This window comes from Poromitra crassiceps, assembly GCF_964638095.1.
Source record: "Poromitra crassiceps genome assembly, chromosome: 3".
Taxonomy (NCBI): Eukaryota; Metazoa; Chordata; class Actinopteri; order Beryciformes; family Melamphaidae; genus Poromitra; species Poromitra crassiceps.
Genome location: NC_139625.1, coordinates 38,039,321 through 38,056,891, shown reverse-complemented (window position 1 = coordinate 38,056,891; position 17,571 = coordinate 38,039,321). Strand labels below are relative to the sequence as shown.

The 17,571-nt window shown below is 42.6% G+C and overlaps 1 protein-coding gene across 1 annotated transcript in view; it reads right to left on the bottom strand.

Moving 5' to 3' along the window:
• pxdn (peroxidasin) overlaps positions 1-17,571 on the bottom strand; it is a gene marked incomplete at its 3' end in the record, with an annotated part of 87,976 nt that overhangs the window by 52,079 nt on the left and 18,326 nt on the right. Inside the window, exons 2-6 of the mRNA XM_083634266.1 lie at positions 14,110-14,181; positions 12,586-12,657; positions 7,704-7,775; positions 3,819-3,890; positions 1,983-2,054 (exon numbers count right to left, since the gene is read on the bottom strand). Of these exons, the coding sequence (XP_083490392.1) occupies positions 1,983-2,054; positions 3,819-3,890; positions 7,704-7,775; positions 12,586-12,657; positions 14,110-14,181 (360 nt within the window). The remainder of the gene's footprint in view (positions 1-1,982; positions 2,055-3,818; positions 3,891-7,703; positions 7,776-12,585; positions 12,658-14,109; positions 14,182-17,571) is intronic.

The window sequence follows — 17,571 nt, the reverse complement described above, 5'->3', positions numbered from 1 at the left end:
ACACACACACGCACACACGCACACACAAAGTGGAATAATTGGGCATTCAGCTACCATATTAGGCATTTCCTCTGTAACATTTCTGAGATGAATGCAGCAGGGTTGTGTAAATGGTCTGGAGAGAAAGTGGCCCAGCTCGGTGGAGACATCAGGCCTCAGCAGAGCCATGTTGGAAGATCCTCTCTTCCTGCTCTGGGAAACCATCTCTCTGCTTGGCCTCGTCTTTTGCTCACTGAGCCAGCTTTTAATTCTACCACAATGTGTCCATTATCCATGACATCCCTTTGAGAATATTGAGCTGGTAACGTTTTAGACTGGTGAGCTTCCTCTGTATAGGGATGCACCATATTGGATTATTTTCTTGCCGATATCTGATATTTTCCAACTCTTTTGGCCGATTGCCTTGCCTAGGTCCAGACTTTTGAATCTGCCCACTGAGTTGAGTTTTGGCTGCTTCTGGTCTGGCATCGTGATATGCAACGGCGATTTCCTCGGTTTCAACGATTAGCCAATCAGTGCCGAGGGGGACTGAGGATTAGCCAATCAGCGCCAATAAACAGTGCAACGGGCAGCACTAATGCCGTTGTCAAGTGCGCAGAGGAATAATAACAACAATTGCGTCATAGATGAGATAGACGCTGCTATTGAGTCTGTTTTAAAGTGATTAAAAGTCCAAATTATTTTTAATTTCCGAAGGCATTTATTCAAAGGGGAGATGTTTTGTTTTTTTGCATTCTCCCGACTGTATTAATTAACGTTAGATTGAGGGGGATACTGTACATAATCTCAGACTAGAAGCGCATTTTCCCCCACCTAATTTGAAGAACATCAAGTCTCTCCTGTAGTGGAATTAACACTTTATTATGCCTACACTGTACTCTTACGATGATGGCCCACTGGCAGATACAGACATAAATACAATGCTTTTCAAAATGTAAACATTCACTGGGCAAAATAAGAAAACTACTGTACATCAACTTAAATTATGTAAAACATGCTATACTTTTATTTATTTATGTAAGCATAGAGCATTTGGGCATAATTAAAGCATCATTTTATCGGCCTGTCATTTTGGAAGAAACGTTTGTTTCAGGCCTTTATCAGCCGATACCGATGATGTGCCGAAATCATCGTGAGTTCCTTCGGTATCTCTCAAGCACAAGTTTAGTAAAAAAAGAAAAAGAAAAGAAAAGAAAAGAAAGAAAACAAAAACAAAAGAAAAAGCCTTTACAAACCAATTTGAGTTGAATCGCCATCTGCCTGCTTATTAAGGCTAAAATGACCATTTATGTTTCTCTCTGTTTAAGGAAAACTCATCTTTGTCAACAAAATAATATCATTATCTTATTAAAAAAATGCAGTGGATCTTCCAACTTGGAATACCATAATCAGAGTGAAGTGAACATTATTCTACTGTAGGGTATCTCTTTTTAAGCATGCTGGCCTGGGATCTGATCAATCCTGCAGGCTATGCTTTATGAGTGAGACAGGAGGGGGAGAAAACAATGGAACAGTGCCAAAGCGTTGATTGTTCTTCACTGTCTGTTGGCCGGAGAGAGACGCAGCCCAAAGCTGAGCCTGCCTTGTATTAGAGATAGCTGGCTGCATGTTGTCAGGTTCAGAATTCTCATATTTCTTACAAGAAGGCAAATTAGTTTTTTTCTCTTTGCAAGATGGATCACAGCATTATTACTTTGCTTTGCTTTTCTCATCATGCCCTACGCAGTCCTATCCGTTGTGAACTGCAGCTGAGTCAGAGACAGCGAGTTGGAAGAGATGGGAAGAGTGTGGACCCTGTGATAGAAACCGTCTCGGAGCCAAAGAAGCATGAGAACGATGTAGTGTGTCTGCGTGGCGCCTGGCCAACAGACCCCACTTGATGCTGCAGACTAAAAACTACAGAAATGGCCGAGGACACATTCTCACACAACCGCCCCACATGTTTGCTAACTTCAGTGGCTGTTAGCAGCTTTTCCACTTACAGGCGCTTCATGGACTGAAGATGAGAGAAGGTTCCCAGGACTAGATGGGTGATTCTGTTGTTGTGCAAAAACCTGCAGGGACAGAGGGAGAGAGAGAGACAGAGACAGAGACAGAGAGAAAGAGAGAGAGAGAGAATGGGTTTACTGGGGTCAAACCTCACCATTAGTTCAATGAGTTGTTCCTATGGCTAACTCAGTAAACAAACATGGTTATTGAAACATGAGAATGGTGGACATTTTGAGTGAAATAGCAGTATTCTGAAATAATCCCTTTGAAGCGATCTGTCCCAGCTAATAATAGTGGATATTTTGAACACATTTTTGAGGACGTGCCCTCTGATAATAAAATATTCCATCTTCCATATGGGAAATATGATCAAGTTCCCAGACATGTTATGAATGCTCAAGTCGAGGACCCTCAAGACTCTTTTTCGCTGGAAGCAGACATCAAACAAACAGTCGCCTTTACGGAAGGATCCGCCTCTGAAACGTCTCCCCCAGAAATGTTCACTTTTATTCGAAAGCCATAGATCAGAAACAGCTGTGATGCATTCTTCCTCTTCTATCTGTATCTCTATGTGCCGGGAAGCTGATCTGCAGTCATGCGCTTGGCGGGCCACCTCCCTCGCCCGAAGTGACTGCTTTGACCGTGGCCATGGAGATATTCCCTAACAAGCGATCCCGGAGAGGGTGCACCTGGGAATTTTCCCCCCATTTCATTTGCAGGTGTCCCTCCAGCTCCGTGCCCTCTCCAGTGAATAGCGAGTATATGGATCTAGCGGGATTCCTGTAAACAGGGATAATGAAGGTGGAATTTAACATGCCTCCCCTCAACACCTCTTGACATCTGGCTGAAAGTGCGAAAAGCAGAGGCGATAATATGTCTGCACCTTGACTGGACAGTTTATGTCCAGTGGGTTCACAGGCAGGGCTGGGAAGTAACAGATTACATGTAACAGTATTAGACTAATGTACAAGAAAACAGTGGCAGTAATGTGTTATAGGTAGGTACTAACCATAATGTTAAGATTTGGAGGGAGGGGGGAAGAGAAAATAGTTGATTTGTTGTTTTATTACACAAATGTTTGGAAGGGAATACACAAGTCAAATTGTCCTCCCTAACACAATATTATATTTATATTATATTTTGGAAGACATTCTTGTCCCTGGTTGTGACATTGACTGAATGTGATGTGATCTCATTCAATTCCCCTGTTTTGTCTGACTGATTGTCCCAGTGTGATCTTGTTTGGAAGGTCTAGTAGTCAAATTAGAAAAATAGACAAGGAGAACTTTTCCCAATATATTTCCTTGCAAAGTTGTATACAACTTAATGAGGACCTAATGAGGACTAAGGCAAAGTCACGAGGATCTGCCATCCCCACTGTTTCCATTTCCAATGAAAACCAAAACGAAAACGTCTTCAACAGACCAACACAGACCACAAGAGACTTGTTAGGAGCCAATCAGCTGTCCTGATTTCTAGAAGGCGTTTCGCTGCATTCTTTAAGGTCTTCTGCAGATCATTCCAGCGTCATGGCAACCAAAGTTTGGACTTGCCTGAAGTGACACTCAATTCCATACCAAGTACATCATGCTCGTCATTTTTTTTCTGAATCTGGTTTCTATCAAATGTCCTGCTTTGTAAACTCTGAATCCAGCTGGTGGCTGCTGGATCTATAAATATATGACTTTATATGAGAAAATTCAGTTTGGAAAAAGCTATTTGCATCTGGGTTAGTTTATAAAAATCAGCAAAATCGTTCTGATTTGTATGTGAAATGGGCAAGTCGTACGGATGAGTATTTGGGGTGGAAGGTGAGAAGGTGAACTTACAGTCGCTCCAGCTTTGGTAGGTGAGTGAACGACTCTGGTTCCAGCGACTCGATGTTGTTGAAGTGCAGGTACCTGAAAGAGAACAAAGCATCCACACAGCACAGTCAAATTGGATTAGGGTGCCCCCTCCAGCTAAATAGAATTTCAGTTTCCTAGTAGCTTGTGTGGATGGAAGACCCCTAAGTGGTGGGTTGACGAGACTACCAAAGAGTTCCTCACCCAACGACCTGTTCACCTGTCCATCCCTTGGCACATTTACTGCTCAAGTATACAGATCTTCAGAAAGGGTGATATTTAGCTGTAACTGAGTGCAAAAAGGGCCAAAGGAATTTGCAGGCATTCATCCTAGACAGTTGATATAGAGGGGCTGAAATTCTATGGCTGAAGGCTACCTTTCAAATGAAAATGCCCACAGGCGAAAAGCACGAACACCGACTATCTTGTGGAATGCAAACATAATTTATGCCCCCGAAGACCTTTGAGCCGAGAAAACATAAATCAGACTATATGCCAACGGATAAAATGTTAGGGAAGTGAAACCCAACTGATGGCTACTGTAAGTGTAAGGAATGTTAGGGAAGTGAAAGCCAACTGATGGCTATATGGTAAGTGTAAGGGTTGTGTTGTGTTGGGCAGGTGCTTGTTTAGACAGGGAAAGCAACAATCAAAGCAGCAGTGGCAGCAACATAGAAAGACACAGAAAGACTTACAGTAAGCAGAACAACGACCGACAACTGTATGCAGCACAGAATGCAATAAATACCCCTCTGCATGTGTCTTCCAAACAAGAAAATCCATCTCAGGTTTTGACACAGTGCCATGTTTTCACAAGCTGCTCTGGATATCCAACATGATGCCTTTGACTGGAAAAGACCCCATTCAAGGGTGTTGCCTAAAATATGTGCTGTAAAGGGGCCCAGAGCCAGAGCATGACCCAGGACAACACAACACAATCCAGACAGCCATGCTAAATGACTGAGAGATACAATGAAACCACATTTAATAGTGCCAAGAGTCAACTTTGCTGACAGCCTCTTGAGTCGCCATTCAGGATAAATGAGCGTCCCAGACCAGTTATTTCATCAGACTTTCCAAACTCTTCATAATCAACATAGACTTTGCAAGTCTAGATAGACTTTCCAAACTATTCATAATCAACATAGACTTTCCAAGTCTAGATAGACTTTCCAAACTATTCATAATCAATATAGACTTTGCAAGTCTAGATAGACTTTCCAAACTATTCATAATCAACATAGACTTTCCAAGTCTAGATAGACTTTCAAAACTCGTCATAACCAACATAGACGTTGCAAGTCTAGATAGACTTTCCAAACTATTCATAATCAACATAGACTTTGCAAGTCTAGATAGACTTTCCAAACTATTCATAATCAATATAGACTTTGCAAGTCTAGATAGACTTTCCAAACTATTCATAATCAACATAGACTTTCCAAGTCTAGATAGACTTTCCAAACTACCGTATTCATAATCAACACAGACTTTGCAAGTCTAGATAGACTTTCCAAACTATTCATAAACAACACAGACTTTGCAAGTCTAGATAGACTTTCCAAACTATTCATAATCAATATAGACTTTGCAAGTCTAGATAGACTTTCCAAACTATTCATAATCAACATAGACTTTCCAAGTCTAGATAGACTTTCCAAACTACCGTATTCATAATCAACACAGACTTTGCAAGTCTAGATAGACTTTCCAAACTATTCATAAACAACACAGACTTTGCAAGTCTAGATAGCAGCGGAATGAAATGGGTCCTTTGCCGATTTTCAACCAGCTTTATATCGTTACACAATCGGTAGTATACAATGAGCACTGTTTAACTTCCCTCCATCATGCCTGGACCGAGAGCTCCCCGTTCAACAGCAGAACTTCCTGGACCAAATGACGTCCAGGAAGTTCTGTGAATGAAGGTAGAGAGAGCAATGATGATAGTGATCTTTTTTATTTAACCTTTATTTAACCAGATCAAAACAATTAAGATACAAAATCTCTTTTACAATTGTGACGTGGCCAAGAAGGCAGCAAAGTTGCATGTTGAGTTATACAAGTTGGCAACATGTAAAACAACAACAACAATACAAATAATATAATAATACAATACAATACAAATAAAGCAAAGACTACCATCAACACTGTGACATCATAAGTGGTATGTAACATACAAAAGTATGTAATAACATACTAAAGACTAAAACCACAAACATGGCCTACTGCAAAAATGATACTGATAGTAATAGTGATAGTGAGAGTAATAGTGACACCATGGCAGAACTGCTACAGATGACATCATTATGACATAATTTGCTCCAGGCAAGATGGAGGGAAGTTTAACCTGTTCATTTGCATAAATACTACCGATTTTGTAACAATAAAAAGCTGGTTGAAAATCACCAAAGTGGCCCTTTAACTAATTGTTTTAAGTGTGTTTAAGAGGACTAGAAATACCACCTACTTTGCATTCATTCACTCGTTCTGACTCTTAGTGAGCATTTGGCCACAAATTGTGATGTGTGATCTTTATATGCTCAACAACTAACCCGCTAGCATGCCTGTGAACCACCAATGGTGGTTGCAGTGGGGGGCTATAGGAATGCATACAGTAGGCTATGTGTTGAAGTCATTGCAGCTATACCAGTCTGTTTATTCCTTGTAGCTTTAGCATTTGCTGCCCGGTGGAGATGCAGGGGGACCATTAAAGTCTATGCAATCTGGCTCAGAACTTGTCACCCACACATAAAATCCTTCATTACTGTAGCAAAACTCAAAACAGCTGCAAGACACGGAGCCTAAAGCTGAAATTGGTTTTGCTCAGTGAATTAGCCATTTGTTCTCTGTTACAGTGAGGCACATTAAGTTAGTCTCCTCCAAGGGTTAAGGCAAGCCTAATTTGCTGAGAAGTTGCATGTCAGCCATATTGTTGGTTGTGGTAACCACACACTGGCCCATGGAGCCATAGCTAAAGTTAGCCTGCAGCAATACACCACAGTGGTCATTTCCTCGCATCAACAGTGGTCATAGAAATTCAATTACCAATCTGTAAATAAAGTAATATCTTTAAAACACATCAAACTAACAAGATAGAAAAAGATGAAAATACATGTCTTCAGTTTCATCACGTGGACTTCACATAGAAAGCACAGAAAGCTTTCTGAGCGATAAAGATGATTAAAAAAAAAGGTTGTGCGGAAGAGCGGTGCCTTCAGTAGTAGCATAGTCGATGCAAGTCACGCTTGGCTGTAAAAGTACAAGCTGAGGCTCCAGCGTGAGCCTGTAAGAAGCCAAGTCTGCTATGCTAGCATCGGGCTAGACCATGCTTTGTGCTTCACAAGGGGGCAACGCGCGTCTGTCATCACGACCGCAAAGACATGCGCCTCATGCAAAGGGGTCAAACGGTGTCAGCGCGGCATACAAGGGTGGGTGCACACACGGCATGCATGGTGGCGGCGGGAAAGTGGATAGAGGAACGTGTGTGCATGGGGGGGGGGGGGGGGGGGGGGGTTGCACTGGTGTCACTGCATGAAGAATAACTGAGCAGAGCTATCATGATACCTCTGTAAGGCCGACACAGTCACGCCACAGCATTCATAAAAACTCAGTAAAATCATGCCATATTTGCCAACAAGTCACAGCTTGTGATCTTTGATGATCTTATGGCACCCTGTATAGCATGAGTTGGCTTATAAACGGTTTATGACTGCGCAGGTCTTACCAGGCTTCATGAAGCCCTTAAAGTAGTCCTTCAAAGGGAAGGGGTGGGGGGTGAGAGCAGAGGTATTTGACAGACGGAGAGATGGGACAGGAGATTGGAGGAGGAACAGAAGGAAGAGGTGGACGAGGAAGTTGGTCACTTACAGTTGCTCAAGAGAGACAAGGCCCTTAAATGCTTGTCTGTCAATTGATTGGATTTCATTCTTGTACAAATAGCTGAAAGGAGAGACAATCAGTAACATTAGTAACACACACGCACGCACGCACGCACACACACACACACACACACACACACACACACGCACACACACACACACACACGCACGCACACACACGATTCATCTGAGTTCTCTCTGGTTATTTGAAGAGAGAATGTAGAAAGGATCTGATTCAATGGCTGAGGTCTGTTGACTTTCATTGTAGTGCTGCATGTTGTGCTGCAGCTTGTACGTTTAATGCATACAGAAATGTTGAGAATTCAATTCATTTCATTTAAAGTTTACTCATTTCACATTTCACACAGTATGGCCTACACTCCACCACAGATGCACCGAACCAAACGAAGCAGAAAGATGCACCCAAACACAAGTGCTTAAGTGCTTGATGGAATACTTTACAGATCATTGTGCTTGGTGATTAGTGTGAAACTGCACCAAACATCACATAGTAATAAAGTCCATTATGAGCGAGAGCAACGCAAGTTATCACAACTCACTCAGACTTTGCCAGGAAAATAAGACACTCCTGGAATATTTGACTTCATTGTCATTCATTAAGGCCCACTTTTGGATCATTGACGCTCATATTAACAGTATAATAATATTAGGGAATTGATACATGGTATGCACAGCTCAGAAAACCAAGAAACCAAAAAAGGGTCACTAACACTTTTTAAATGTCAACACATTTTTGTTAATGGTCATTGGTCAGTGCATCAAAAACAGAAAGAGCTCATCAATCAAACAAACAAACGTAAAAAAAATGATGGTGTCACAAAAGCCCCAATGAGATCTCACACACACACACACACACACACACACACACACACACACACACACACACACACACACACACACACACACACACACACACAGACGCACGCACACATCTTTGCTTTTTTTTTTCTTTGAATCTCAGCTTTTCTCAATGACTTCCACATTTGAACTTGCAACAGACTGAAGTAATAGGAAGCCTGCATAGGATCAGAATGTATCTTGGTCCATCGAAAGACAAACACTGTTGACGTGTGCATGTTTTCCCGCCCTTCTACATGTTAAAGAAATGTGACACTAGAAAAGCAATGGATTACAGCCATCTGTCCTTTCATCTTTCATTCCCCCCAAAGTCTCACTCTTTATCAACTTGATGAGAGATACTAATCTCCCCCGGCAGATGTGACGCAACGTATGGAAAGATAAACATTGGCCTTCTTCTTCTTCTTTTTATCAATGCTGTTGCTTACTTACTATCAAGTTTCTCACCAGAGGAGCTGCACGGTGATGAATGCACTCAAAGCCATTCCATCATACTTATCTCAATGGAAATTGAGCTGAAAGCCACAATGAAGATGGTGACATCCGTGAGAGATGAGCGGAAACTGATCATTCATTGTCAGAGATGACCTTCTACTGGGAACAGATTCAACTTTTCCAGATTAAACAAAACAGATTTTTTTTTTTTTTACATTTACATGGAGGGCCAATCCATCAAAAGTGGTCCAAAAGCTTTCCGTTTGGTTGATGGTGATGAGAGACATAACATCATGCAGATGATGGTGATGAAACCTGATGATGAAAGTCTAATCTAGCCACTATGGTGACACTGTAGTAACCAGACTTGTTGTTCTAGCACTTTGTGGATGGGTGCCTTCCTGAATAAATGGGCTTGGATGTTTGGCTTGCAGGAGACTGAAAACTTTGCGGTTGACTGTAAAGCACAGCTGACTGCAGTGCCGTGTGTGCATGGGAAACTGGACAGGAAGCTGCGGGGTCAAATCTCAAGGGGATGAAGACTGAGGAGCTTTGCTTCAATAACCTTCAAAACCTTTGTGCTTACCGACTTATCAAACTGTAGACGCTGCAAACCTAACTGACGCGCCATTAACAAGAAAATATGTGCTGTCAAAAGCACATGAGAGAAATCACTCATGTTCCTTAATGTTTACTGCATTCTTGAACAGGACCCAGCAGCATACTCCCTGACTGAGTGACCTTGATTACCTAATGGAATTACAAGCCTGTGCTAGCCTCCAACTCCAACTTCATGTCCTAAACAACATTCACACAAACAACAAGAACTAGACATATACAGTACGTACAAGGTCAAGGTCCAGCTGGGACAGTACATGTCAATGTGCTTTAACACCAGGACTGAATAAAGAATGACTGTGTTCCTCCTGCTGGAGTGGACACCTAACTGTCCTGCTATAATGTCATCAATAAACAAGGGATTTGAGACTTCAGGATTCCCGCAATTAGATGCTTTGACCTCTGTGTGACTCTTTTATGAGGGGGGGGGGGTGGGGAACTGTGACACATACCCGCCCACCCAGTTTGGAGGACATGAAATATGTCAGGGAGTGGGCTTCACTGGGGTCCAAAGGAAGAGAAGAGCTGAGGTGGGAGATACCATCTAGCCCGCAGCTAGAGTGCAGTGGAATCAGAGGTAAAGAACAGGGAGGGGATGGGCGGTGGGTGGTGGTGGTGGTGGAGGGGGCACCTTGTCCTAATCATAAGGGTTGGGGGGCGATGGTGCTGGCTTCAGATTAACTCCACTTTAAAGGGCGAGGGGCCCTGTAATTAAAACAACCCCTAAATGGCAACGGGAGTCAATTATAGCATGAGGAGACGGGACGTTTGTGGGGACAGAGTGTGTGTGTGTGTTGTGTGTGTGTTAGGCATGGGTCGATTTCTGGTTTTACCGGTTCGGTTCGGTGTACGAGCCCAAACTGGTTTGATCACGTGCGAACCAAAAAAAACTTAAAAAAAAAAAATATATATATATATATATATATATATATATATATATATGTATATATAAAAATAGTGCAATCCATTCTGATTGCACTATTTTTCATATTAGCCTCTTCTCAAGTTGCACTAGTAGGCAAAAGTCTTATTTTGTTTATTATGTTGATGTTTGAAGAAAGGTTAAGCTGAATAGTTATGAGAAATAAAAACAGTGTGTTGTTACAGTTAAATGGTTCTGCTTATTTTTATTCAGTGTTAGTGCTGGTTGGCATACCAGCTTAGAGGTGAATTATCGCCACCAACTGCAGTCGCATTACAGTCATTTATGGGGTACACACACACACACACACACACACACACACACACACACACACACACACACACACACACACACACACACACACACACACACACACAAAAAAAGAAGTAAGATTCGATATACCGGTTTGATATGTTTTTTGGGGGAATATCGAACCGGTTTCAAAATTTTCAAACCGACCCATGCCTAGTGTGTGTGTGTGTGTGTGTGTGTGTGTGTGTGTGTGTGTGTGTGTGTGTGTGTGTGTGTGTGTGTGTGTGTGTGTGTGTGTGTGTGTGTGTGTGTGTGTGTGTGTGTGTGTGTGTGTGTGTGTGTGTGTGTGTGTGTGTGTGTGTGTGTGTGTGTGTGTGTGTGTGTGTGTGTGTGTGTGTGAGTGTGTGAGTGAGTTGAAGAGAGAGGAGAAAAGAAGGAGGTTGGCACGTCCTGTCTTGCCACTCTCCCTTGTGGAGCGGAGCTAATAGGCCGAGCCCATAACTGGCAAGCTGGTGCCCAATGCTGGTCCAAGATGTTGGCTGGACAGTGATGTCAACTTACGTCATGTTACTTCTATCCCAGACTCTTTCTCAGTTGTTCCTGCTAATATCTTTTGGCACCATCGACCATCAGACAGACTGACGCAGACAACTAACATTGTCTAATCGGACACAACAGAAAACATGACATCATCTTTGGCCCATAAATCAGGCAAAATGTCTCACCCAACCCAACACAAACAAACACAACAAAAAGTATATTACAAACTCAAAAAAGTAGTTCCTAAGACCTTAGAGCAGGGGTTCCCAACCTTTTTTGTGCCAAGGACCGGTAGATACATGGAAAAAAAAAGTTGCGGACCGGTTGTCAATTTTAATGGTTTTAGTTACATATATATTTACTCACCAGGTGGCGAAAAAGGGTAAATAACAGCCTTTTGTATTGTACTGTATGTAGCCTATACAGTATTTATGTTTTTGTTTGAACTACAAACATAAATAAACATCAACTTGAAACTATCTTTCAACTACCACACACAGCCTATAATATTATAGCCTATGTTTATAAAAAAAAAAAAAAAAATGGACCGGCTCGCGGCCCGGTACCAAATGCGTTGCGGCCTGGTACCGGTCCATGGCCCGGTGGTTGGGGACCATTGCTTTAGAGGACCTACTAACTTGTCTAACCTTGGGGGCAAGGGTGACTTTAATGGAGGGAATGCAGGGAAATCAGACTGCGGAGGTGGAGGGGAGACATTGCTCAGCAGGATTTGAGACATTCTTACTGCATGTACTTGTAAGCACAGACAGACCCCCCTCCTTGCTGGGTTTGTAACGGCGGTGACTAACAAAGTGAGGAAACTAGCTGTGCAACAGAAAGGCCGCAGGCTGCAGATCAAACCACCTCTGTTCTCCACACTGCCTCCAGGTCAATACATCCAGACAGATAAGTACAGAGGATCAGACAATGGCTGCCTTTTCATTGATGCGTTTTCCCTGAACTGCACCGATACATTTTCTCTGACGGGGCAGTCTACCAACGTCCGCTCTCAGCCACTCAGCAGGCGACTGTGTTGTTTTGTGCGTGACAAAAGTCGTAGACGTGTTTCGCCACGCTCTCTCTTCAGCTGACGAAGCAAAGACTGAACTAATACAGCAGCCACCTTTCACCTCTTGAGTCTGTCGGGACAAAGATGCCGTCACATCGTGTCCAAATCGATCCCTTGACCTCAAAGCAAAACAAAAGTGACATGAGGCCAACTCACAGATATTTGAGGTTTTCCAGGTCTTCGAATGCCCCCCTGGGGATCCTTCGTATATGATTGTTGTTGAGGAGGCTGTCAAGCAAAGAAAACAGGGATTATTATGCAGTTTTAAGACGTATCACAAGTGGTGCTGAGTTCATTCTTAACTAATCCTGAGTGGAGTGTGCTTCTGTATTCCTGTGTCAACAACACACAATGCAGTACAAGACAAGTGCCATCTCTGAGATGTTTTAATCATTTGACCTATGACCTCTAGCATAGTAAAAAAGAACTTGGAGGAGTTGTCGGGGGCATCTGGTTCAGTTCCTTCACACAATTTAAATTTGTTCTGCAGTTCGAAATCACCACGGGATGGAAGCTGGATGTCATTTCAAACGCTTGTCATGGCCTTCTATGTAATTCTGCGCAGGCTGACAAACAAAGCATTGTTTTTTTCCTCCTCTATGTGGTGCCACAGGAACCACAACAATCACCAAACTGCTAATTCATGTCAGAAGCATTTGCCCTAGTTTGGATCTAATTCAACACAATGGCGTCTTATGTGAACCTTCACTCAAACAATGTGAATAGCCCTCTGCCTTTAGATCTATGTTTGAGGGTGACAGAATGTGTGACAAATGGCTTTCCCTCCAAACCAACAGCTATTTTTTTTGCCTGTACAGCAGCGATATCAGACAGGTCGCTGTGATTCAAAGACTGCTAGATTTTAGGACGTGTTATTCTTCAGTCTGTGGAACCAGAGCTTGAAACCCTGAAGAGCTGCTCAGGCTATAAGGCCGCACAACAGTCTGCATGGCTGGCTGTCTGATAGGAAAAGCTGGCCCTTTCTCTCGCTTGAGGGACATTTCCTTCCTTTGAAATGAAACTATTGTGCTCAGGCGTTGCACACGTTGACTAGTGTCTATTCTAGATATATAATTGGATGTGGATCAATGCATATAGTCACAACACTGTTTTGACTACGGTAATCCTTTCAAATTCGAGGTAGCTGTTACTTCCTCATTGTTGTTGTTCTACCTCACTCCATGCACAACAGGCATGGGCGAGAAAACATCGGAAATAATTGTTTCAAATATTATTACTACTATATTACTATTACTTGCAAGATAAGCTACCTCATGTTACTTCAAAAAAGTCCCCTCAAAAAAAGTAACTGAGCTAATATTTTGCCCGTATCGAATGCAAAGCTCGTCGGTAACATTTTTGCCTTATTAGCTTAGCGATGCCCCATCTAGCAGGCTGGACATATGATAAATGGCCCAGCGAGTGAAGTGGAAAAATAAATTCCTCGCAGATTATGAGCTGACCTACATGTGTGAAACCATAGCAGAACAGAGAGCAAGCATTTGTCCATGTGTGCAGCACTGCAAACAGGACTTTCTAGGGAAGAAATAGCAATCAATCCACACTTTGCTGTTTTAAAGCAATGGGATTCAATACTTGATCTCTCTTATGAACCAGGTGCCATTCATAATTCCCCACTGGACCTCATTTGGGAAGCAATCAACAAAGACAAAGACTTACAGTGTGTTGAGGTTTTTTAGTCGTCGGAAGGAACCAGGTTGTAAATCCTTGATTTTGTTGAACCTCAGGTCTCTGTGGAGCAGAAGAAAAACCATTTCAGAAATGTATCAATGCCTGCGACACTTGCCAAAACAATCTACTCTTACACTGTACATACATTCATTATTTATCACTGCAAGTCCAGTTAGACAGATCCAACACATTTTTGCATGAACATGAGGCCACAGCACAGCCATCACGCCATGATTACCAAGCATGATAATTCCACACATTACTCATCTTCCAAGAATGTCATTTGTTGAGCTTTATATAACATTTGCCCTAAAGATAACAATTATTGGGCCGGTTGTGGCAATCAGCAGGTTTTAGCATGGCTCTCCTTGAACTTCCTTATTTAAAGAGGCTGCGTAAATGATATACAATACTGCCTGACACCACACTAATCACTCCCGGTCTGAGAACAAATGACTTAGCCTGTCATGATAGGCCCGTGAGACTTCGGTGACAAGCTAACAAGCTTTGTCTGAAATAATACTGCTGTAAGCTCCGTCGGGGTTAAATCATTCTTAACCCCTCTGTGGCATAACCGGCCACAGGGAGACACGTTGTCCCGCTGTGTGAAATCTGAGCGTTTCTGAACAATGAGGTTATGTTTGTGAAACATAGCCTTTAAGTCATTTGACCTTCAGCTCAGTCATTTGCTGCTTTATGTATTTCCATAAGAAAAGAAATATGTAACTGGAACCAGCCATTCATATGAGAACAGTTGAGAGAATGGTCTACAGATCCCCTAAATGAGTCACCATTATCTACCCATCTAAGGTCTTTTCTGATAAAGAAAATCTGGTGCTGGGTAGTGTAGAGGTAAAAGCAATGGAGAGTGGAGACCTGGGTTAAATTCCCAGTAGCATTGCTTCCAACTTAGTCAGACGTTCCTACAGACACAATTGGCCGTGTCTGTGGTGGGAAGCCGGTGGGCTATATGTCCTGCCTGCTCTGGTTGGTCATTCGGGGGGAGGGGAACTGGGGGGAGGGGAACTGGGGGGAATAGCGTGATCCTCCCACGTCACGTGCTATGTTCTGCCAGTGAAACTCCTCACTGTCAGGTGAAAAGAAGTGGCCGGTGACTGCACATGTATCACAGGAAGCATGTGCAAGTCTACGGATCTCCCCAGATTGGCAGATGGGGTGGAGCAACAACCGGGACGGCAGGAGGAATTGGCCAAGTACAACTGGGGTGAAAATGGAAGAAACATTTGAAAAAAAGAAAAATAAATAAATGCTGGTGCTATAACCCACAGGGCTCAGTGGTAGCGCTGTTGCCTCACAGCTAGAAGGTCCTGGGTTCGATTCCCACCTGGGACGCTGTGAGCGCTGAAGGAGTGCGTGCCCGTCCGCATGTTCTCGAGTGCCCACCGCCCGGGTGGCATCTTCAAAAGGGCCTTTCTGTGTGGAGTTTGCATGTTCTCCCCGTGCACCCTGGGGGTTTCCTTCATATAGTAACCCCTCACCAAAATGTGCAATATCCTGGTCGCTGAAGTGGTGCCTCCTCTGGTCATTCTGGGCGCCTGTTCGGAGGGAGGGGAACTCCTTGGAATAGCATGATCCTCCAACGTGCTATGTCCTACCGGTGAAGCTTCCGCTGTCAGGTGAAAAGAAACGGCTGGCTACTGCCATGTCTCGGAGGAAGCATGGAGCCAGTTTCGGCTCTCCCCAGATCGGCAGAGGGTGGAGCAGCAACCAGGATAAATAAATTAAAATTAGCACTAATGGGGGATAAAAATGGGATAAAAAAATCGTGGGGAAAATACATATATATATATATAAAAAAAACAGCGACTACAATAAGCAGTACTGCAATGTTTGACCCAGCATGGCATCCTGGCATTTTATCACTGCAGTGAGGAAAGGGAGGACTAGATCAGCTTTCCTCCTCTAGGAAGCTTGACTCCCCCAGTAACATCTAGCATTGTCTAGCAGCATTCTTGTTAGACCACTGACCTTCCAAAGTAAATACTGGATCACCAAGACATAACATAGTTGACTGACTATGCAAAACTGTCAACAAGACATGCGGATGGGAATCTTCCTGATGCCAAAAGTACATGTCTTTCAGCTTGGAAGCAAAAAAAAAAACATCTTGCTTATCGCTGCTCTTTTATTCTTAATGAGAGCTGACACAACCTTTCGTGATATGAAATCAATCCCGAGCATGCGGATTTAATTCAGTGTAAGCTTGACATTCACGTTGCCTGGTTGATTTAATTCAGTGTAAGCTTTACATTCACGTTGCCTGGTTGATTTAATTCAGTGTAAGCTTGACATTCATGTTGCCTGGTTGATTTAATTCAGTGTAAGCTTTACATTCACGTTGCCTGGTTGATTTAATTCAGTGTAAGCTTTACATTCATGTTGCCTGGTTGATTTAATTCAGTGTAAGCTTTACATTCACGTTGCCTGGTTGATTTAATTCAGTGTAAGCTTTACATTCATGTTGCCTGGTTGATTTAATTCAGTGTAAGCTTTACATTCATGTTGCCTGGTTGATTTAATTCAGTGTAAGCTTTACATTCACGTTGCCTGGTTGATTTCATTCAGTGTAAGCTTTACATTCACGTTGCCTGGTTGATTTAATTCAGTGTAAGCTTTACATTCACGTTGCCTGGTTGATTTAATTCAGTGTAAGCTTTACATTCACGTTGCCTGGTTGATTTAATTCAGTGTAAGCTTTACATTCACATTGCCTGGTTGATTTAATTCAGTGTAACCTTTACATTCACGTTGCCTGGTTGATTTAATTCAGTGTAAGCTTTACATTCATGTTGCCTGGTTGATTTAATTCAGTGTAAGCTTTACATTCATGTTGCCTGGTTGATTTAATTCAGTGTAAGCTTTACATTCACGTTGCCTGGTTGATTTAATTCAGTGTAAGCTTTACATTCATGTTGCCTGGTTGATTTAATTCAGTGTAAGCTTTACATTCATGTTGCCTGGTTGATTTAATTCAGTGTAAGCTTTACATTCACGTTGCCTGGTTGATTTCATTCAGTGTAAGCCTGGTTGCCTGGTTGCCTGCGTGCACAATAAAGGAAAGGAGACAAATCTATACATTCCAGAATTTTTGCTTTCTCATGTTTCTCAGATGTGGGCCAAATAACAACGTCAACTGATTTCATAGCCAGTGAAATGTTTATGGGTCATTCGTTCTGTAAAAGCCCCTGCATATGGAACCAATCACGGCCCAACTTTTCATATGCTCACTTCCTTTCATACAGGCTGTGGAGCTAGGAACTTTTCATATACTCACTTCCTTTCATATAGGCTGTGGAGCTAGGAACTTTTCATATACTCCCTTCCTTTCATATAGGCTGTGGAGCTAGGAACTTTTCATATACTCACTTCCTTTCATATAGGCTGTGGAGCTAGTGTAGGAACTTTTCATATGCTCACTTCCTTTCAGGC